We start from the raw sequence: 21,805 nt of genomic DNA, 5'->3' as shown, positions 1-21,805 counted from the left end.
AAGTCGAGGTTATCCACTGTGTTGAATTAAGTGGCAAAAACCATGGAAGAACGTGATCGAAGTGGATATGGCAATGAAAGCAGTAAGAGTGTATAGTGTATTTTACCAAATGGAATATGGATATATACGTTATTCCGGAGAAAACTGATATTCAGAAATTAAGATTGACGCATATATTAAAAAGGTGTTCACATTAAATCGAGGTCGTTTCGTCAGTTTACTGTAAACATTCACCAGTAAGCGGCGCTGTTTTGTGTCCTTTTTAAAACGTTCGAAGAAACGTCGCGTATGTATGACGTAACATGAGCCCTGACGATTTGGCGCGATGTGCTATAAATTTGAAAATCCGAGAGCGGTTTCACAGCTCGCGAAGTGTGGACCAAAACATTATTAAAAACATTCGCCTTTTCCGGTCGACATCGCGGTGAACGGGACGGTGAATTTCAAAGGTAAGTCGGATGTGTAAAACTTACACAGCGAGTCTTTCGTCCGATAACAATGATTTGAATGCATTTACCAGTAATGTCGCCACTGCAGACGTGGCTAAAGGCTAGTTAGCATGCCTGGTTCACGAGCGGCGCCTATAACTTGTTTTGAAAATACCTTTGGTGAAAAGCTTTTCCTTCAGTTACGTTTTTACCCTATTATTGCTTTTTTTCTGTTGAGTCATTCAAAGAACGACAAGTTCAAGAGGGAGAACAAAAAATGTGGTTTCCAGTGGTAATTTAGCGTTGACGCAATTTTTTTATTTTCTTCCACAGGCATGTCGTGGGACTTTTTTGTGCCCGTGTGCGTGGGTGACCTGGTCAAGACCGGGGGGGTAAACCAGTACGTCGTACAAGATGTGCTTTCCCCAAAACAACTACCGTCCCTTCTTCACAGTGAGTGGTCATCTTCTTACGGTCGTGCTTTATAATAATTCTGTCAATTCCCACTGCCTCGGCGCTATGAACTAAATAAATGCCTTGTAACCGTATTGTAATCACTGTGTCCTCCTAAATTACTGCAGACATCACAATATGCCCAATGTCTCATGGAATATATATTGCTTTTCAAGATGCACTGTATGCCCTATATTAGGGTCTCCGGATACATTGAGACCCTAATATAAGAATAAGAAAATCTTTATTAGTCTCGCAATGGAGAAAATCCCAATTCACAGCAGTAAAGTTATGAAAGGAAGAAGTAGAACAACAAAATATAGGAGCTGCTAGAAAGGCAGCCACTCACGCGGCGCCATTTTGAAGTCAAAATAACACGACACAACACAGAGGACACAGACAGTCGTGCAATCTTCACCAATTTTCTGCATACACTTTGTTGTCTGAAGCAGTTCTAGATGAAAGAGGAGAGGATCAAAGTGTCCTTTCACCAGTGGATCAGAGACGTCATGCTGAAAATGTGCACACGTCTATATGTGTATATATACTGTGTGTGTATATATATATACATATATATACATATACACATATACACACACACATATATATATATATATAGTATATAGGGCATACTCACTACTGGAACAGTAGTACAAAATTGCAAACGCACTATGTAGTGATAGGCAAGCAGCGATTCTCACGGCAGCCTAATGTGTAAAGATGTCCTCAATCTTATATTTTTGCCACTGTTTAACTCAGAATTCAAGACTGCATTGAGAAGTCAAGGCCCTTTGTGCATCCTGGAACACTTTGACACAGCCTACAGTGTATTACAGTAAGTGTTGGTTTCACTGCACTGATCTTTGCAATCGGATGCGGTGACCCTCGACTGTTTGCTGGGAATCGGGACAGCCGTGGCGCAAATCATTAGCTCCCCAAAGAAGGAGTTGTAGTTGCGTGTACATGCCAAAAGATGAAAGCAAAGCAGTTAACAGAGAGACTGTAAAGCACCATGCATCAGGATTGTACACAACCATGATTCCATGTTACATACGTGACTGTTTATTAACCGTACAAGTTGCTGTTGACTTTTAAAGGCATGCCAACTCTGTGGAGCTGGGTGTGAAAGAGGACACTCTGGATTTGCTGGTGCAAGGTTAGAATTGTTCACGTTGAAGGTTTTACATGTTTCGACTAAAAGACTGGCTAAAAGATGGTACATTTCCTGTTTGTTTTTGTTGCAGTTGTCAGCAGCCTGTCAACCTCCCTCCCCTCATTGCTCATCTCTACCTCGGTCTCTGCAGCGGACCGAAAAGAGAATCTCAATGCTGTGAAAATGAGCGTCTTCTTGCTCTGCAAAATCACAGAGAGTCTCGAAAGTGACTCTTATAGGCAGAGCTTCATCGCGGCACCTGGCAAGGTATGACTTGGTCAAATGGTTTTCAGGAGGTTATTATTTTTATTTATTTTTATGTGTGCAAATGCCCAGTGATGAAGCCACGGCAGTAGGGTGATCTGTCATGCCGGGGATTATGATCACTTGCTTTCTGTTTGATGGGTAATCTTGGTTGTGTCATAGTTATATTTCACTCCTGTAAGGGCCCACCTACACTAAAGACTGACGCTGCTTCTATAACTTCTGTCCTCCTCAGAGTAATGGGATGGGACAGGTCGGAGTTGTCAAACAACGTGTTGCATGTCTGTCTGTTTTTGTGCGTGTGTGATGTATGAGTTTATACGTAGCAGTTGGCAAGAGGATATAGTCTCTTTGGAGGGTTTGGCAGGCATGAGCTACAGTCTTTGGTAATCTGAGGGCATTTCGACGACTACGAATTTGCCTTTTGTCCCATGTGATACACTGAAGTTGTTTCACTCTGCTCAGAGTGGCAAAAAGGCCAAAACGGGTGAGGGACTCCAGCAGTGGGACAATGAGAGGGAGCGAGTTCTTCAGGCCCTCGGGCAGCTCATCCAGTTGGACATCCGCTCCCTCTGGAATCTTTCTCTTGTTGAAGAAGAGTTCACCAGGTACTTAATGGTGTCGTTTGCCCTAACAATGGCTCGTCTCGCCCCCTCAATTTGAATAATAAAGGCAATACCGACCCATGCTAATTGATGCTGCGCTCAGGTTGTGACTGTGCCAAGCTGTAAGTTGTGGTGCAGATGTTTCCTCCCAATACTGTCCAAGTTCCTCATTGTCTTTTTCCTTTCCTTAGTTGCGTGACTTGCTGTTGCTACAAGCTACTTGAGAATCCGACCATCAGCCACGTCAAGAGCAAACCCACCAGGGAGGGAATCATCCATCTTCTCGGCTTGCTGATCAAGAAGTACAATCACCTCCTCGGTAAGGCTCAGAATTATCCAAGCAAGCCTACGTTGTTGAAATACGACGACATGGAAATGTTTTGAAAGTGGCTCTGTCAAGATACGCTGCCGCTTGAGTGAATTGGAAATAAAACGGTGCCGCACTCAGCGATACGCTTTAAGCGGTTTGTTCGACAGGGACAAGCCGTTAAATACAAAAAAAAAAAAAAGAGAGAGAGAGAGGAGCATGGAGCAGATGTTAACACGCATGCTACATGACCGGTCAGAGCATTGCACACTTGTTTGTTTGGGATAACCTCGGTGCGTTTTTCATCTTCTGCCCAACAGGTGCAAGTGTAAAGGTGATTCAGCTGCTGCAACACTTTGAACAGTTGTCATCGGTGTTTGCTCAGGCCGTGTCTGTGTGGAGCACTGAATATGGTGCCAGGGCCATCATCGGGGAAGTCATAAGGTTCGTTTGCATACTTTGTTCCCCCCAAAACACACAAATAGAAAATGGCCTCCCATCACAAGGAGCTCACACTGAACTAACTTGTTGCATCTCCTGATGTCACTTCCTCGGCCCGAACCTTTAAAAGCGCGTCTCCAACGTACTTGCATCACAATGAAACCAGTTTGTTGCTTTACATTCACTATTATTGTTTTTACTGAATATTATATGTTATTCTCTTTTACAAACTCATCACAAACTGTTTGTTTGTTTGTTTGTTTTTTTAGTGGGGGGGCTGCAATTGTTCTGTACTTCAGGGCTCCAACTAGCGATTATTTTAATCATCGATGGCTTGGCTTTAAAAAAACATTTTCCACCGCTATATTCCAAAACATGATTATTTTGCATTATTATGTTAAATATATTAGGAATGTCCCACCATACCCCCCCCCCCCTTCTCTCCTTTCTTTTATTTTTTTTTTTTTAAATATAAATAAACACTCATTCCGAACCGGTGTCCAAGTTTTTGGTTTTAAGCCTTTCGGTTAAACTACTGAACAATACTCCACCCCCGCTTTCTCTTCCCTCTTCAGAGAGATTGGCCAGAAGTCAAGTGAGGAGCTTGCAAGGGAGGGGTCAGGGGTCAAAGCATTTTCGTCTTTCCTGTCTGAACTCAGTGCACTTGTACCCGAGTTAATGATCCCCAACATCAGTGTGCTTATCACCCACCTGGAAGGAGAGGTACTTCACACTTCTAACACCTCCATCCTCCCGACCGCCGTTTCTCCCTTCTGAAGACTTCTGCATTTGTCTCACTGTCGTCTAGAGCCACACAATGCGCGTGGCCGCGTGCGAGGTCCTGGGGGACATCCTGGTGCGCGTCCTGTGCGGAGACGGATTGGAAGAGTCCGGCAAAGCCGACCGCGACCGCTTCTTCGACACCCTGCAGGAGCACCTGCACGACACGCACTCTCACGTCAGGGCGCGCGTCTTGCAGGTGTACACGCGCATTGTCAACAGCAAAGTAAGCTCCCCGAGTCTTGAAAATTCATCCTGTGACGTTGAGTTTGCTGACTTGGCGCCCTTTTCCCGCGTTTAGGCCTTGCCGCTGTGTCGGTACAGCGAGGTGATGGGCCTCGCCGTGGGCAGACTGATGGACAAATCCATCAATGTGGTCAAGAGCGCCATCCAGCTGCTGGCAGCCTTCATTGCGCACAACCCTTACAGTTGCAAGGTAACCCCAGTCAGAAGAATTTCCAATCTCACTCTCTCAAGACGTCACGGAAGTCTTTGTGACTTTCAGTTGAGCAGCGCCGATCTGAAAAAACCTCTGGAGAAAGAGACGGCGAAGCTGAGAGAGATGAAAGAAAAGCTACGCGGGGGCGCGCCAGGTGAGCGTCACTCTTGTTGATTGAGGACTCCTCTTTCCTCGTGTGGTCTCGGCCTGTTTGCCCGATGATGAAACCAAGGCGAATACGAGCTGAGTGAACGACAGCTGGCTGCTTCTTGCCTCAACCGGCGGGTAATCTTGGCAGTGTAAGGGAGCCTTGTTGCTCTGCTGTAAGGGCCCACCGACAGTAACCTGGCTTCACCACTCGTTCTCCCGTGAAAGTTACATTGGAGTAATTGTGTGGATGAAGCCCACAGTTTGTGTGCGTGTGTGGAGAGGCCTGAAGTTCGCCCGGCTGTTTTCACTGTTCGGTCAGCAATGAGTTGCGTCTTTGGTAATCTGAGGGCCAAATACGTGTTGGGTTTTACCTCAACACGGCAGGGCATGCTCGGAAAAATCTCCTTGTGATCACATTTCTCCCATCTCACTTAAAAAAAAAAAAAAAAAAAACAGCGCTCGCCCTCCGCATGCCCATACGTCATCCGGCTTCTTTGTTCGGCCGTAAGAATTTACTTTTGATGAGCCTGACGCAATGCTTCCGCTTTTAGCCGCATCAAATGTCTCGGACGCATTCGCTAAGTGCTTTGAGTCATAAAGTTACACCTGTTTCCCAGCTCAACGGAACCCATTCAAGTTTGTGTGGGTTCATTAATGTGAGTGTAGCGGGTTGTTCTTCAGAAAGCCTTTCAATATAATTGGAAAGGCTTCGTAAAGACCACAATTCCACATATATCGTACAACAAGATGAAAAGCGCTGGTGCACCGGAACGTGACAAAGTAAGAGCAAATGAGGGCACCGCACAGAATTACGTGGTCGGCTTCAAGAACAAGGACTTTCCAATTTCAACGTTACCCCACTATAACTTTTGTGTGTATATTTTCTGCAATGCCCTTGCATGTGGGAAAGCCAGAGTCTACAAACAAAACACAAATCCACTCTTAGCATACTGTCAAAGAAGCTGCTACAAATCTTGCCCGGACATTCCTTGGCGCACTCCTTCCTGCCTCTTAAAGGCACATGCATATTCAAGACACTACTGTCATATGCATACTGGATTTTCTATCGAAATAATTTGGAAGCATGTGGTGGGGACTTTTTTTTTTTTTAGTTAGTGTTTAGAAAGTGTGAGATTGGTAAAATTGAATTTTTTAAAATGTGGTATGGGTCTGGAACATGTCGCCATGTCCACTTGTCTCTGCAGTGATTAAAGCATCCGAGCTGTGGGCCGCCATGGAGCCTGAACTGCGCATCACTGTTGACACAGAGCTGGAGCGCTCAGGTGATTCTGAGAAGGGCCTGCATGAGGAGGAGGAGGAGGAGGAAGCAGATGTAGAGAAAGTAAACGAGATGGAGGATTGTAGGGCGACAGCGGTGATGATCGCTCAGTATCTGCGAGTCAACAAGTACAGGTAAGCGCCGAGGTCGCCACCGGCACAACGTTTATGGGTGACCGTTTTCTTCTCGCTTGTGCAGGAATGCTGTGCGTCTTTGTATTAAGGCCCTCAGCCGCTTCCCCGAATCGAAGATGTTTGCCGCCCTGTCCGCTCTCACCGCCGAGACTCTAATGGACACGCTGGCCCGTCTTTTCAAAGGTGAACCCTTCATTCACTTCACTCTGTGCCTCACTCGGCACAAATGCTCTCGGCTTCTGAACTCTGTTAAAATTCCGTTCCCGTGTGTCATTATAGTCGGAGGACGTTCCTTTGACATCTTTTTACGTCACTTGATTATAATTGACGAGTTCATAATAGAAATGGCATTTTGAGCATGTCAGAAAACAGCCTCTATGACAATGACGCTGTACTGTAACTCGGGGATGGACAACTCAAATGTTGGAGGGGGCGGGTAGGTCACACAGGACCACGCACTTCCTAAGCAACTGTATGACAAAATTGTCATTTTAAATATGGCACAAAATATGTCTGTTTTGTACTGAACCAATGTACATCACGGTATTTTAATGTTGTTAAGGCTTAATGGATGAATCAAAGATCCAGCTTTCACTAACAAAGGGCTTGAACAATTAACCAAAAACAAACATGCAATTTTTTTTTCTACTCCAGTGCTAAGGGCATTCATGTACAAAATCAACAAAACGAAAAATGATCTATCTTTGAATGAAGTGCTTAGTGACCAATTTTAAGTTGTTCGCGCGTGCCAGTTCAGCGATTAAACCGGAAGAAAATGGGCGTGGCTCCCGAAGACTTGGGGTGGGGGTGAATATCTCCATATCATAACCTAAAAAAAAAAAATCCTTGGATTTTGACACAAACATTTTTTCGTCCCTCTCTGTAGGCTCTGATGAGGACACCCCTGAGCACAGTCAAAACTTGCCTCCCACGCCACAGAAAGAAGGAGAGAAGGAGGGGGACGATGCGGAGCTGAAGAAGCAGGAGATGTTGGTGCAGTACCTCCGAGATACGGAAACCTTCGCCCTTCAAGTGGAGAGAGCCATCTCTGTCATTAACGCCATGCTGTACTGGAAAACGACTTCAGGTTGAATGTCTTCAAGTGTTTTTAAGAGTTGCAAGTGCTCATGTCTGATACGTGTGTTGATTTTATTATTAGTGGTCCAGGAGGCGGTGCAGTTTTGCGTTACAGTCTGCGAATTTGGCATCGCCAACTCTCTCAGTGGCGTGCGGAAGATGTTGCCTCTGGTTTGGTCCACTGACTCGGCCATCAAAGATGCTGTCGTCCAGGCCTACCGGCGCCTCTATCTCAACCCCAAAGGAGACACCATCAGGTCCAGACAACACTTTAAGCGCCAGTAACATAGAAGCATATTTACCCTCGTGGACCTCTGCACTAAGAAAAAAAAAAAAAAAAACATTTACGCCGTGCACGTGTCTCCCTGTGTCATTTTACTTTTAGCCGAGCAGCTAAATCGAGCGCAAAACTAATCTTTTATCCCTCCAGGATGAAAGCTCAGACTCTTGTGGACAGTCTGTCGGAACTGATGGTGGATGCGTCTCTGGGAACAATTCAGTGTCTGGAGGAAATAGTGAGTGGTTCATTCGTGACCGTACGTCGATGCGGAATGATAATCGGGCCTATCGTGCTCTTCGATGCTGATTTAGTCACCCAACCGCGAAACTTCCAACGATGTCGCCGTAGGTGCAGGAGTTCTTTGGCAGCGGCAACAGTCTGGAGTCGACCGTGGTGCAGGTTCTGTGGGGGAGGTTCACCGGCAAAACCGAAAGCTCGCCTTTGCACAGGCGAGCGGCTGTGCTCCTGCTGGGCATGGCTGCACGGTGAGACGACAACTTCTTTCGGGTCACTTGCACACTTTGCAAAGGGGAGAATGCTCCCCGTTTGCCATCAAGTTTTGGTTCAGGAACAGTATTTTGTCACGGGCGCCAACTTGTCGGGTGGGGGAAGGGGGGTTGCGCCAAGAGGAAACATGTCAATTAGATCTAGTTTGTACATAAATATACGTCTTATGACAAACGGCGCCAAAGTCGCGATCCTGAAAATGTTTCTCCCGCGTCATCCGGCAAATCATCTCATTTGTAACAACACTCTGATCATCAGTTGCTTTTCTGTGCCATCGCAGCCGCAACCAAATACATCAAAATGCTGCCAGTGCATTTCTCTGAATATATACATACGTCTATATATATTTTTTTAGTGTTTTGCGCTCAAAGATTTCCACCGCTTCGGGGAAGAGTGAGCGAGAGTAAAGCGAGACGATCTGACGTCCGCCCACACCGCTGCCTGACTTCATCCAGCCGGCAGCATTCACAACCATTAAACCTCGCGCGTTTTTTTTTTTTTTTTCTATAACCCGGCCTCCCACGTACATTTTCCGGCCGGCGGCTGCACATCGGCTAGGCCGCCTCACAGCGCTTGAGTTAATGTAGGCCATACGTTTGCATAATAGCGTACGCTTTGCCCGCACGTCCTCGCGGCACGGATGTGTTTGTGAACAGGGCAGAAAGGGAGGTGGTCCTCAGCAATCTGGACACGCTTTGTTCTGTGGCTCTGGGAGAAAAAGTGACGGAGGACTTTCTTCTGGCGAGAGACACCGTGATCGCCATCTGCAGCATCACTGATCATGTTAGGGTAAGCCGTATTGTTATACAAGAGAAGAGCCAACACCAAGCCTCTCAATTCCTACTATTGCCCAGCTTTACGTTTGCAGATATTCATAGTACTGACCTCTCACTGTGCACATAGCTGCCATCATGATGAGATGGCAGGTTTTATTACAGCTAATTCGTGGAATTTGGCTTATGTGGTAACGGGTGGAGGAAAAACTTGGGAGTGCGAGGGGGGGGAGGGAATGACTGCACTTTTGGAAACGGTGTCCCAATTTTACTCTTAATCAGCATTAAAAAAAATCGAACTGACCCCAGTAAAATAAATATTCCCGGTAATGCATTTAAAATTCGTGAAGTAAATTGCACAATATTTTATTACTTTATTTAATGAGATACTGCTACAACGTTAATAAAACACAATGTTTCTTTCTTCAGCAATCAAGAGGTGCCCCATTCAGACTCCCTCAAGAACATCAGCTCTTTACCCGCCTCACACAAGCGATTGCTGAAGGTATCGAATTTTTTTTTTTTTTTTTTTCCTTTTTGAGAGTTGTGCCGAGTGTGTTTGTTTTTTCGGTCCGTTTCATATGCTGCCGGTGGGTGGTTTTTTTTCCCCCCAGGTGCCATGATGGAGGACGCACACTGGCAGAGTTTCATGGAGCAAGCCGTCCGTCTCACCTACTTTCTGGCCGAATCCCCTGACCAGCTGTGCTCCCGGTTGATCCAACGCACCGCTAGACTGCTGCTGGATCAAATTTCCGAAGGCGCCGAGGTTAATAAGGATGTCGATCAGCCACAAGAGGGATCTCAAGAGTCTGGCGAGCAAGGTGAACGACAACTCTCATTGACGAGTGCTTGTTGGCCCCCAAAGTACCGCACTCTCGCTTGACACCTGCTTTCCTCTCCCGCAGTGAATTGTGTGTGCCTGGCTCAGCTGTTGGCCCTATGTGGCAGCGTGGCCTTCTGGCAGGTGTCTCATCTCGAGCGCAGCGTGAGCAGTGAGCTGCGGAGGCGGCGATTAGAGACTGAAGAGAGAGAGGAGAAAGAAAAGGGTCCATCCAGTAAAGCAAAGGTGCGCCATGCCATGACTGCTGCGTGTACGAGTCGAGCACGTGACATTTGGGCGGTTATACCTGGTTCAGAATCGGCACCGCAGATATTCCCCCCCATGACTGATTATTTTATTCGTCATTATTATTATTATTTTATTTTTTTTATATATGTGAGAGAAATCCCACAAGTGAGATGAGGAAAATTGCACTGTACCTGCTGTTGTACTTTTGAATTTTTTATTTTATTATTATTTTTTGAAGGTGAACAAATTCTGTTTTCGACCTTTGATAGTAACAAAAAGAAATTTCAGTGTTTGATATCCAAACAGATGTCCTGTGGTACTTTTTGGCCTTCCGAATTTCAATTTAAGACATTGACAGACAAAAGCAGCGTTTATATTTGTGGGGTCCAAAGCAATGAAAACATCTCCCATGAACTACCAGCAGTTTTGGTCTGAAATGTGATGAAGTGTCAAGCTTTGAGCTTGCCGATACCCACAATGGTTCCGTCAACCTTGAATTTTTTGTCAACAGCTAACGGCAAATGAGAGCGCAATGGAGGAGGAGCTCGGCTTGGTCGGCGCCTCTGCGGAAGACACGGAGGCCGAGCTCATCAGGAAGATCTGCGAAACGGAATTACTGGCCGGTAACGACTGCATCCAATCGTCTCCTTTTGTGTCCTGCATTTAGCCGCTCATTAAATGCACGCCGCCGTATTGACATGCTAACGATGCGTTTTGCTTGCACCCCACCCGCCGTATTGTCTCCTGAAGAGGAGAACCTGCTGAGTGCATTCCTTCCCTTGCTGGTGAAAGTCTGCAGCTCCCCTGGACACTATTCCCACCCTCAGCTCACCACGGCTGCCTGCCTGGCCCTGTCACAGTACATGATGATTAGGTAAACGCAGCGCCTGCTGTTTTGTTCTCTCGCAGCGAAGATGCCAATTATGAGCATGATCATTGGTGTTTTCCTTTTCTTCCTCCAGCACGTCGGTTTGTGAGGAGAATGCTCGTCTCATGTTTACAGTGCTGGAGCGCTCGACTCTCCCTGTCGTCAGGGCCAATGCCATCATTGCCCTGGGAGACCTCACTGTCCGCTTCCCCAACATATTGGAGCCCTGGACCCAGAATTTATACGCCAGGTAATCAACCACATGTTGCTGTCGCTCCAATTAACCCCCGGAAACGTTCATTTGTCGCGGTTACAGGCCCGTTGTGGGATCTTGCAGAATAGAACACCAGATGGCTAAGCTGCGCTGGCGGTGGTGCTGATTGTCTTCTTGAACAATTACTTTTTTTGGGGGGGGGGGGGGGGGACATGCCTCAAGTGTGTCATCCCTCTCGGCGCCTTGCCACTATCAATACACTCCACTGAATCACAATGAGCAGAAGTTTTACTTCTTCCATTTGTAACTAACTTGCGATGGCTGCGTCGTCAAGCTCATATATGGTCGCCGTGGCAACAACGCCAGCACTTTATGAAGTGTGGGTTGTGGCGCTGTAGACAAGGTCTTGTCTCATCAAGCGTTTAATTAATAGCATGTAACAGATTGTGGCCGGTCACTCTGGTGTAATTATGCAGAGTGGCTGAGAAAGTCGGAAGGAAATGAAATGTTTTACACTCGTGTCAAGAACTTGACGTTAAAAACACTTTAATGGAGTCAAAAGTAAAAGCCGGTGCCCTACGGCCAACTCAGAAGCTGAGCCGTTTGAAGTTTAATTACAATGCGCATGTTTAGGTGTTGGGGAATTGTCAAACAGTCACTTCCTTTCTCCTGCCTCATTGCCCTCCCAGTGTTTCCTACCTGATAAGGTCCCCCCCCCCCCCCCCCCCCCTAATTGTCTCCCACGCAAACACCTCCACTCTCCTCGAAGCTGCTGCCGCCTTGGGGCCTTCAGATAAGCGTATTAAGAATTAATTACGCCGTTCATTGCCGCGCTAAGCCCTGGCATGAGCAAGTGCCGTGTACGCATTTCTCATCTTCTGCCAGAAATTCATAAATGAGGAACGGCTAATGAGTTTCTTTTGTGGTGCGAGTTTGACTGAGGCAAACTTTTTAAATCATCTCTCCCAAAAACAATCAGATTGGGATGGCATCCAGCTCACCCGCGACTCATTTCTGTGATAGTTTGGTCTTGTCATTGTGTACAAGCAAGCAGAACACATGAAACCCTGAAGTGGTGAAGATTTGAAATTTAAAGTCCTACATGTTCCTGTTCGACAGGACTTGTTGGATTCAAATGACAGCCAGATGCATGATCGGGGTGAAATGGTTTGATACTCATTTCTGACCCTGCATGTACATGTTAACACCCCCCCAACCCCCAACCCATCAAAGATTTGAACTTGTTGCAACTGGTGGAATCATCACTCCTTGGCACTCCACCAAAACGAATGAGAACATCTTTTTAGGATGCGTACCCGTCAGCGACGTCCGCGCCAAAATGACCGCCCTCCACCGATGGCAACGTTGGCGATATCGCGTTTGCTGGAGGGTTTGTCTCGTTATGCTAATGTGACATCCTCCTCTCGCAGGCTCAGTGACGAGGTCCCCTCGGTGAGGCAGACGGCCGTGACAGTGCTGACTCAATTGGTGCTTAAGGACGTGCTGAAGGTCAAAGGGCAAGTCAGCGAGGTGGCCGTGCTGCTAATTGACCCCGAGCCGCACATCGCCAGCCTGGCCCTCAACTTCTTCAACGAGCTGGCCTCCAAGGTGCGCTCTCCCACACGTTGGAGTTTCGAATGAAAATAATTGGCTTTGCGCTCACTGCGACCTGCCAATCATCTCCCACCATCAGGACAACGCCATTTACAACCTGCTTCCGGACATCATCAGTCGTCTGTCTGACCCGGACAGGGGCATGAGCCCAGAGGACTTCAACACCGTCATGAAGTAGGTTGACTGCATGATGACTTGTCAGGTTCTTGAGTATTTAAGGCAGCGGTGGGCAAGTCATTTTCCGTAGGGGCCAAATGAGAAACTGAATTGGTTAAAAAAAAAAAAAAAGGCATATAATATTCCTCCTCTTTTCACGTGAAGTCAGGCTATTGTCCTGTCCCAAAGAAATTCTAAACCGTGAGGAGGACATAAACGGCTCGTCTTGTTCAAAATAAGAGTACATCAATGTTTCAGCTGAGCATCGCCGGAGAAATCACGAGCTGCAGGCCTTACGACGATCTAACGGCGGACGCGTACTGTTTGGCTGAAGACGTGAGGTCAATTTAGACTAGGAAGAGGAAGAATTTAAGATCTTATTTCATTAAAAAAAAAAAAGTCAACCCAAGATACACAATCCCAGAGCGAAAATCTTTTTCGGCAACCTATTGCATGCTGCAACAACTGACTGCTACCTTATTGGCGGACCTCCGAGTCCTGTCACCCCGTCGGTTCATTAAAATAGGCAGCGAATGGGCGCTGCAAATCTCCTGCCTTGAAACCTGCTATTTCACACAGGAAAAAAATATTTGCAATGGTTTAAGCGACTTTATTGACATTTGCATGAGCACTAACAGGTGTATGGAACAACACATGTTGTTCATACATGTTGCTTCCGAGTCTTTACCCGTATTTTTACATTTTAGGAAAAACCTGGAGATATTTGTTGTTGTTTATATTTCAACCTGCGTCACTTTTGCACTGCATTCGATGTCCGAAATGTTCGAAATGCGGACACCACTTTAAAGTTAAAAAAAAAAAAAAAAAAAACACAAAAATGGGCTTGTTTTTCCCACGACGGCGACAATTTGTTATACATATATATTTTTTTTATTATTATTAATTCTTTTTATTTTTAGACAGCTCTTCTCCTACATCACCAAGGAGAGACAGACCGAGTCTCTGGTGGAGAAACTTTGTCAGCGCTTCAGGACCGCCAGGTGAGAGCGTGGCCATCGTGCTGTGCTTTCTTGTTTTGCCGTCGTTTTGTCTTTTTTTTTTTTTTTTTGACCGTGCCCTGCCACGGCCCCATTGTGAGCACGCGGGCGTGTGCGTCGGTGCGTGTGTGTGTGTGAAGAGGCAAGCTGACATTTAAAGCCAGTTCACCTATTAATCACACACTGACAGAGCCTTCACTCATCTTGTCACGGAGGCAGTCATTGCGTGCGGTTGGGGGGGAACGGAGGTGGAACAATGGGGGCCGGACCTGTGCCTTGGGTCCACCTCTGACTCATCCCTCGTCGAAGGAAGGACATTTTGCATTACTCGCTAGCAAAGTGAATTATAGATGGCAAATGCGATTTGTTCCAAATGCCGGTACAAAGCCGAATCCATGAGTAAAAGATCCCAAACGGTCTTCCATTTGCATAATTTCTCTAAATCCGATTGAGTCCCTCAAATTCATCTATCTTCTCTTCCCTTCGCAGGACGGAGCGTCAGTGGTGCGACTTGGCCGTCTCGCTGTCCCTGCTGTCCATGTGCGAGCGTGGCTTCAAGAAGCTGCAGGAATGCTGGGAATGCTACAGCGACAAGCTGACCGAGCCCGGCGTCTACCAGCCTCTGCTCGCCATCGCGGCCAAACTGCGCCGCGGGGCCAAAATCCAGCTCAAGGTGCCGCACTTCAATGCGAGAATGCGTCACCGCGCGGCTTCGGCTGTTGCGAAAGCACTCCCTAATAAGTAGTCGATGAGCACCGGTGTTTGTCATCCAAATAGTTCCTGTAATTCTGACTTTGCGTCTGCTTTTATGACTGCCACAGGAACGGAACTCCGCCGTGTACGGAGGACCCAAAGTACGTGGCGTTATTTGGCTTTAATGAGCGCTGATTGTGTCACAGGGCCAAGTGGATGACTTTGAGAAGCGACTGACGGCCGTTCACACGCGAGGCCTGGAAAATGTGGAAAGCCCCGAGATGGAGGACGAAAATCAAAAAGAGGGACGAGCCACCGACAAGGCGGCGGCACGCACGCCGATGCCTGCGAGAGGTCGAGCCAGGTCCAAGAGAGGTCTGTGCCGAGTCTTCAGCTTGGTCTTGCTCTTTTCATCTATATTCACTGTCATTATTCGGGCTTGGCCGATTTGATTTCATCGGCTGATGTTCGCTCTTTTAAAATTGGTCCGACTAATATTTCCGCGTTTGGTGTCTTTTCGCGGCATCCAGGTCAGTCAAAGTCATCCGTTTCCAGCCAATGCGACGACAGCTTCGTGACGCCTCAGAGAACTCGCAAGTCCAAGAAAAAGCCCGTCATCACCTTCAGCAGTGATGAAGAGGAGGACGAAGAGGGTGAGTCGACATGACTTAACTTAAACTTAAACCACCCAGCGGCTGTGAACACTTGGGGTTGCTTGAGGTTCTTTTACAACGGCGCGAGATGTTTCACTGCTTTCCATGGAAGGTGTTTACATTTACCAGACTAAGATGTACAATGTGGGCAATTGTTGCGCTTATCGTTACTATTAAGCACAAATAATTTCCCGCCAGCGTGATGTCACAAGACACACAAAAAGTGTGGAAGAGTCCCAAGATCCAACGAGATCTCCATCTGTCACCCCCTTATCTTCATCTCGCTCCAATCTTTCTTTCACCAGATGCTGTGCTGACAGAGAGCGAGACCCCCAAAGTCACCACGCCCATTGCCCGCGCATCTCGACGAGCTCGCCTCAGAAACTGACCCCCCCCCCCCCCCCCATGCCCCCGACACACACTTCTTTTTCTTCTTCTTTTTCTTTTTTTCTTTTTTTTAACCTACGTAGGATCAACTGGCATCCGGATCATGTCCCACATAGCATCAAAGATGTCTTGTAATAAACCTGGACCCGATGTGGTTGTTCCAAAACTCCCGCGCAGTTGTTGTCGTCGTGTCGCATCACCGTCAGAGCCGTCTGCTGTGTTACAACACAAACTTTTCGACCAGAGCTTTTCAAAGTGTGGCACGGCGCTCAATCAAACTCATCCGGGGGTTGTTTTGTGTACCGTCAATCTAAAGATTTATGAGTTTGAGCCGATCGCAGAAGATTTAAGACGGCGATCACTAAACCGAGGCTTGTGATATTTGACATGAGAAAAATTTCCGTCGTATAGTAGTGGTCAGTAGTTTACTCCACTAGAGGGATGAGCTGTCTCAGTTTACTCGGTGTCGAAAAACTTGGGGCTGTTGATTCTGTTGCATGAGTGGCTAGTTTTGCATTGTGTCATCTAGCGGAGGAGCATTTAATCCAATGAAAGTAGATTATTTGCGCAGCGCGGTGGTGCGAATTTAGGCAGGAGAGTACGTTTCATTATTATTAATTATCCCCCATCCCACGCCCCTAATCATATTTTCCTCAAGATGCAATGCTTGCCTCACCCTTTGAAAACCGCTGCTTCACAGCATCCCTCCAATTGGCTTTCGGTGTGTTTTGGACAGTGATGTGTCACCACCGCTGCTCCTTTTTTCGTTTCAGTTTTCCCTCTGCCTCACCCATCACGGCGCTCCCTCCATCACATCAGCTACGCCTTCTCACTTTTTTGTGTGCATACTAACAATCCTTTATTGCCCCCCCCCCCCCCCCCCCCCCATCGCTTATCTGACATTTGGTTTCATCGCAGGTTGGCCTCGCTTCACTCATCAATCCTTTCTAGGTCTGCGCCTGGTGATTTTTTTTTTTCCTCCTCACTCTCCGGCTGCCTACTTTTTTTTTTTTTTTTTTTTTAATACTCCCTCCCACGGTGCTCATCTCTCTGCTGACATCACACGCACGGCAGTTTAACCCCCTCCCCCCACCGCCTTCCTCCCTCCCTCACTCCCATGATTGCTAATCTCTCCCTTTCGCCTACTGCCTACCCCCACATGTTGTCCTCACCCAAAAAGATGAGAGGGGTGAATTTCTCTCTGTATGTATTTATGAGCAGTTATGTAAAGCCCCCTTCCGAGCGCGGGCTTAGCAATTCGACGCCACCTGAGTTTCGGTCTCGAATGAACCACCTCATACCAAATATGTGTTGCGTTTTAGGTGATGAAACGAAGGACGTAGTTGAAATAATGAGAGGCTGTTGAACTTCTCGCTGGTGTTGTAATTTGGCGGCGGGTGGTAGCGGCGAGCAGATGGCGCTGACAGACTGTAACTTCCCCAAAGGCGAGGGGAGATCGGTGCACACTGGGAAAGACCGAAGACGAGAGGTGGAGAGATGGACGCGCTTTGTCTACAATAGGAAAAAATCGAACGGGCCGTGGTGTCACTTCGGCGTCGGCCGAGCGCGACGTTTTTACCTCGCGGCGAATCGACAACCAAAAAGGCAAATTTCATTGTCTTGAAAGGAGCAAAGTGGACTCAAAATTGTACTTATAAAGTAATACGGTATTTTATTGAGGAAAATGGCACTCGACAATTTTACTTTTTTGAAAAAAAAACATGCATTAATGACAACAATAAAACCATTTTTTAATATGTGCCTGGCTTGTAGCTCAGCTGCAATCTGATTGGCTATTACATGCACTTGTGCCTGGATGCAGCAGCCAATCACATTGCAGTGGGAATCATAACTCTTGAGTTCAGATCATTAGTAAGGCACTCTTATTGGTTCTACGCAGGAGAATAATACAGGAATTCGAGTACCATTATATTGTCGGTGTACATGTTGATGCCGCACCGTTTGTGTTCGACCCACGGCTTAAAGGTTTCAAGCCCTGCAACAGAGATAATTGGTGGCGTTAATATTCGGCTAACGGACTGAAAGGCTAAACTACAGTTGCACGACACACCCCAAGATTCCAATAAGAGCTGATGTTGTCGTCTGCCAATGTCCAAGAAAAGTGACGAGTTTATTTTGTCGATATAATGAACAGAAAGTTCAGACATCTACTTGAAAAGGTGGGGAGTAAAAGTAAAAAGTCAAGAAAATAGATACTCAATTAGAAAACAGCAAATTGGAAAAAAAATGAAATGCAAGTTCTACAAGCAAAGTGTTTGCTCATTGTTACTCGCCATCAACTAGGCGTCTCCTTAAAAAAAAAAAAAAAAAACAGCATCCGAGTTGATGCCAGGACGACAAACGTGCAAGTGGAGGCGGCGGGGTGGGCTGGGGAGAAAAATCATCATCTCAATCCCATCACAGAGCGGGCGAGGAGGAGGATGAAGAGGAGGCGGGGCCAGGCCAGTGAGATGGTGACGACGCTCTCAGCAGGTGCCTCAAGTGGGAGGTCGCCCAGACCGGCGATGGAGAAGAGCCACTGAGCGCACAAGACGTCCGCACACAAGGAGCTGCACAACAAACAGGTGAGGCCGATTTGCTTTTGCTGTTCCTTCACTCACTTTTTCTTTTTTTTTCTTTTTTTTCTTAAATTAGTTCAGATTAATAAGAAATGCATTCTGGGACCATTTATCGCTTTTGGGAATTTTTTATAACGGATTGAAAATTAAATATATAGACGTGTTCCTGGTTGATTTGGTAACTTGTGTTTAATTATTTCAAATAAATTGGTTTTTAATTCTTGAGCGAGAGATTTCTGCTTTTTTTTTTTTTGCTTTTTTTTTTTAATACAGATTTTATTCAAGGTTTTATATTGAAATCCCTACCTTACGTTGCCCGTTTTTTTTCTCTTTTAATTTGGTAGCTTGAAACAAGTTAGTTGTACCATCAGTTAAGTCTTTTTTACTTGTTTCCCCAAGGGTATATTTTTCGCACTTGCTTGTCCTTTTGAAGAACTTCACTCTTCATCTTTCTTCTGCAAGTATTACACCGAGTAGATGTCTGTTCAATACTATTTTTTTTTCTTTGAATTGGATACCAATATTTTATACCAGAAGAATAGAGTACAACAAACGTATCCCCCAAAAAGTTAGATTTTAAAAATATATTTTTTTCTTAGTTGTATAAAAATATATTAACACATGACAACATAAGTCAAAGCGAATGATTTTTAAACATTCCAAAAATATTGACCAATTTTTGCAGATTTTTCTCTCTGTAAAGTGAAATACTAAAGGGTAATGTTTTGTAACAGTCAAATGACAGGGACAAAGAAAAGTTGTTCTCCTGATTATACTTGATTTTAATCGATTTTCGGAATTTTATTGTGCCAAATGTGTCATTTTGGTCAGAAATGTATCGTAAAACGAATACTTTTACTGGCAAGGTAGTGTTTTAAAGTGTTTCAAAGAAAGCAAAGAACAATTAAATGCATGTTAAAAATTTCCCAATAAGATCGCGGCTGTGTGTGTGTGTATTGGGACACAGGGTGTGTCGTCGTCATCGTCGTCGTCATCGTCATCCTACATCCCTGTCCCAATGATCAAGTTGAGCCAGGAAAAAAAACTCCCACGACTCTGTCCAAATCTCTTGCAGCCCCTGCGTTTTCCTGTGGTCCAGCTTGTGCTCTTCACCCCCGCCGCCATGTTGCTTTGCCCCGTGCTGCTCGGAGCCAGCCTGCTCATCCTGGCCCCCATGGGGACGCCTCAGGCTCGCGCACTTCACCCTTCCCCTGGGAATGCTCAGGTAGAGTGGCCACAAGTGCCAACAGTACCCACAAAACAAACACACACCAGAGGGGGGGGGAGAGGGATCGGTAGTTCTTAATCTGGCTTCAATGGAACCGTAGGGGTTCGGTGAATCGGGCTCGGGGGTTCGACGGAGCCTCTGCCATGGAGGTTAAGACACACCCGACTCAAGATGTCAATTAGTTGTGACACGCCCACTTGGCCACTGGCTGGTTCATTTTGTCCACAATTTAAAAAAAAAACGCATACTAATTGTGTTTACTTTTTTCTGTTTTTAATAAATGTGGGGGGTTTTTTTATGTCTTGAATTTGTTACAAATATGATTATTTATTTATTTAATTTTCACCAATGAAGGGTTCGGTGAATGTGCATACAAACTGGTTGGGTTCGGCGCACTTAACAAGGTTAAGAACCACTGATATGGATAGGTAGATCTATCTATCTATCTATCTCAAGATGGTGTTGGAGTCCTAGTATCGGAGCATTTGTTTCACATATTTTATGAATACAGACAGACCGATACTGGAGTCGGTATTGGCGCGTCTCTAGCTAATGATAAATAAGGAAAATACACCGTGTCTGTGTTTTTTCGGATTACAGTACAGTCAGAATTATTGAACACTAAAAGATGTTTTTGTTTCATAGTTGGATTTTTCCAATAATTCTTTTTTGGCGGGGGGGCATCTTAATTCCCTAAATTCTAAATCTAGTTTTCAGATGTGTTTGACACAGGAGAAAAATAACAATGTTTGTTTCCAAATGTAGCGAGTAATAGTAAAAAGTCATTCATAAATCAAATCCCCAAGTGAATTACACATGCCTGAAAAATCAACTTAAGTCCTTGCCCGGCGGGTAAGGAGGTTGTTGAAGGATGGAGAGGGGAAAGTAATGAAATGTCTCCGTGATTGAGTTAGACTCCCTTCTATTGAATTTGTATTTGTGTTGCGGTGAAGTTAATGGAGCAGCTCCTGGATCGCTATAACGACCTGCTGACCTTCGATGACCTGGAGAACCTTCTGAGCACTCCGGCCGAGGAGCAGTCCACCTTGTCCTCCGGGGCCAAAGCGTCCGAGTTTCCCGGCAAATGGGCGGACGTCCAGCCGGAGACGCCCTGGCTCCGCCTCCTGCGGGGGGCCCTGGCCAATCAGAAACCCGTGGAGTCAGAGCGCTCGCGGAGGGGGTGGAACCGAGGTTGCTTCGGCCTCAAGCTGGACCGGATCGGGTCCATGAGCGGATTGGGTTGTTAGTCGACAGACTGGTGTCATCCTTGCGAGGAAGGTGAAGGGAGTTTGCGCGTGTTAGTCACCGTGCTGTCGTCGGCGTTAGCTTACAGCACCTTTGTAGCTGTTCCATAGTTGCGCTGTAGTATTTCACTATTTCAAAATATCTTGAACATCCAGCAGCATCCCCCCCATTGCCATTGTAATGGCCCACGTTGTGGTGTGTTGGAATCCTTGTGCCAAGTACAAGTTGTAGAATTGTCCGGCCCATCATGTCTACACCTCCTCTTCTGATTTACACCAATAAATAGATTTGAGCTTTGTCTCTCTTTGCCATTTCAGTCTTGCACTCATTGGCCCTTTTATTAGCTACACCAGTGCGATTTAGCAATCCACAAAAGACTGCACCTGGAAAGATAATTCCTGCTCACATTTGATGAAATATTACCTCCAAAAAATGAAGGGAAGAGACAACTGAAATTGTGTGGTTGCACAAGTGTGAACACCCTGTTATAACCGGTGCGGCCATGTTCCGAATGAATCGATCACATTTTCCAAGTTAATGCGTGCCTTTCTCTCATTAGCCACTAGATGGCAGCTTAACTCAATTTACATTTGTGCTCAGTTTTGCTTCACTGGTGCGCGAGCTGCTCTCCCCTAGACTTGACGTTTTTAGACTGGGTTTAAATTGCATAAACACGTCAAAGGATCTTGTATGGGCATAAACCACAGCCTTAAAAAGGCACCCATAACACTATAAAGTATGACATTTTCCTCAATTCACTTCAACTTCTTGGCAAAATCCACATGGGACTGTAGAAATTGAAGCAAGACTTGAAGGATTTGCTTTCCCTCGACTCAAGAATATGATAGAGCAGATACTTGAATGTTGACTTTTCTGAAAATTCATTCGCGCCAGTGTTGCGCGGCACTTGAATACTCCCGGCGCTTGCGTTCCACAACCCCTCTGCAATTACTGGTTTTTGCCCCAGAAACAGTCTGATGCCTCCCCGCCTCATCTCTATTGGATTGAGGTTTAGGGATTGGGCTGTCCTC

General features: G+C 46.1%; 2 protein-coding genes and 2 non-coding genes across 5 annotated transcripts; all 4 read left to right on the top strand.

Annotated features, from left to right (window-relative positions):
- The first annotated feature begins 333 nt into the window (after window positions 1–333).
- Window positions 334–15,891, top strand: ncapd2 (non-SMC condensin I complex, subunit D2). Of its 2 annotated transcripts, XM_086114500.1 has the most exons (32): window positions 334–449; window positions 762–881; window positions 1,641–1,716; window positions 1,979–2,037; window positions 2,126–2,301; window positions 2,764–2,906; window positions 3,095–3,222; window positions 3,531–3,654; window positions 4,227–4,374; window positions 4,460–4,657; window positions 4,733–4,867; window positions 4,937–5,024; window positions 6,226–6,433; window positions 6,498–6,616; window positions 7,320–7,520; window positions 7,593–7,767; window positions 7,941–8,025; window positions 8,139–8,275; window positions 8,954–9,086; window positions 9,500–9,575; window positions 9,685–9,891; window positions 9,976–10,136; window positions 10,651–10,762; window positions 10,890–11,013; window positions 11,102–11,257; window positions 12,652–12,829; window positions 12,915–13,009; window positions 13,912–13,992; window positions 14,479–14,662; window positions 14,889–15,057; window positions 15,213–15,335; window positions 15,641–15,891. In XM_086114500.1, the coding sequence occupies exons 2-32, from the start codon at window positions 764–766 to the stop codon at window positions 15,721–15,723; spliced, it is 4,200 nt and encodes a 1,399-aa protein (XP_085970626.1). In that variant the 5' UTR covers window positions 334–449; window positions 762–763; the 3' UTR covers window positions 15,724–15,891. The 2 variants fall into 2 exon arrangements, 1 of the variants encoding a protein (XP_085970626.1); XR_015101276.1 differs by lacking the exons at window positions 15,213–15,335; window positions 15,641–15,891 and having other exon boundaries at window positions 13,916–13,992; window positions 14,889–15,035.
- LOC147204284 (small nucleolar RNA U85) lies at window positions 2,365–2,698 on the top strand. Its single transcript, XR_015101296.1, has one exon. It is a non-coding gene; the product is annotated as a small nucleolar RNA U85 (small nucleolar RNA).
- LOC147204283 (small nucleolar RNA U85) lies at window positions 5,084–5,371 on the top strand. Its single transcript, XR_015101295.1, has one exon. It is a non-coding gene; the product is annotated as a small nucleolar RNA U85 (small nucleolar RNA).
- A 2,264-nt stretch (window positions 15,892–18,155) lies between the features above and the next one.
- Window positions 18,156–21,074, top strand: nppcl (natriuretic peptide C-like). The gene is made up of 3 exons (XM_086112725.1): window positions 18,156–18,307; window positions 19,377–19,526; window positions 20,483–21,074. The coding sequence occupies exons 2-3, from the start codon at window positions 19,425–19,427 to the stop codon at window positions 20,774–20,776; spliced, it is 396 nt and encodes a 131-aa protein (XP_085968851.1). The 5' UTR covers window positions 18,156–18,307; window positions 19,377–19,424; the 3' UTR covers window positions 20,777–21,074.
- Window positions 21,075–21,805: the final 731 nt, after the last annotated feature.

Source organism: Hippocampus guttulatus, chromosome 6 (assembly GCF_054856545.1).
Source record: "Hippocampus guttulatus isolate MCC_2025c chromosome 6, RoL_Hgut_1.0, whole genome shotgun sequence".
Classification (NCBI taxonomy): domain Eukaryota; kingdom Metazoa; phylum Chordata; class Actinopteri; order Syngnathiformes; family Syngnathidae; genus Hippocampus; species Hippocampus guttulatus.
Note: the sequence above shows the minus strand (reverse complement) of the source record. Positions and strands in the feature narration are given on the sequence as shown.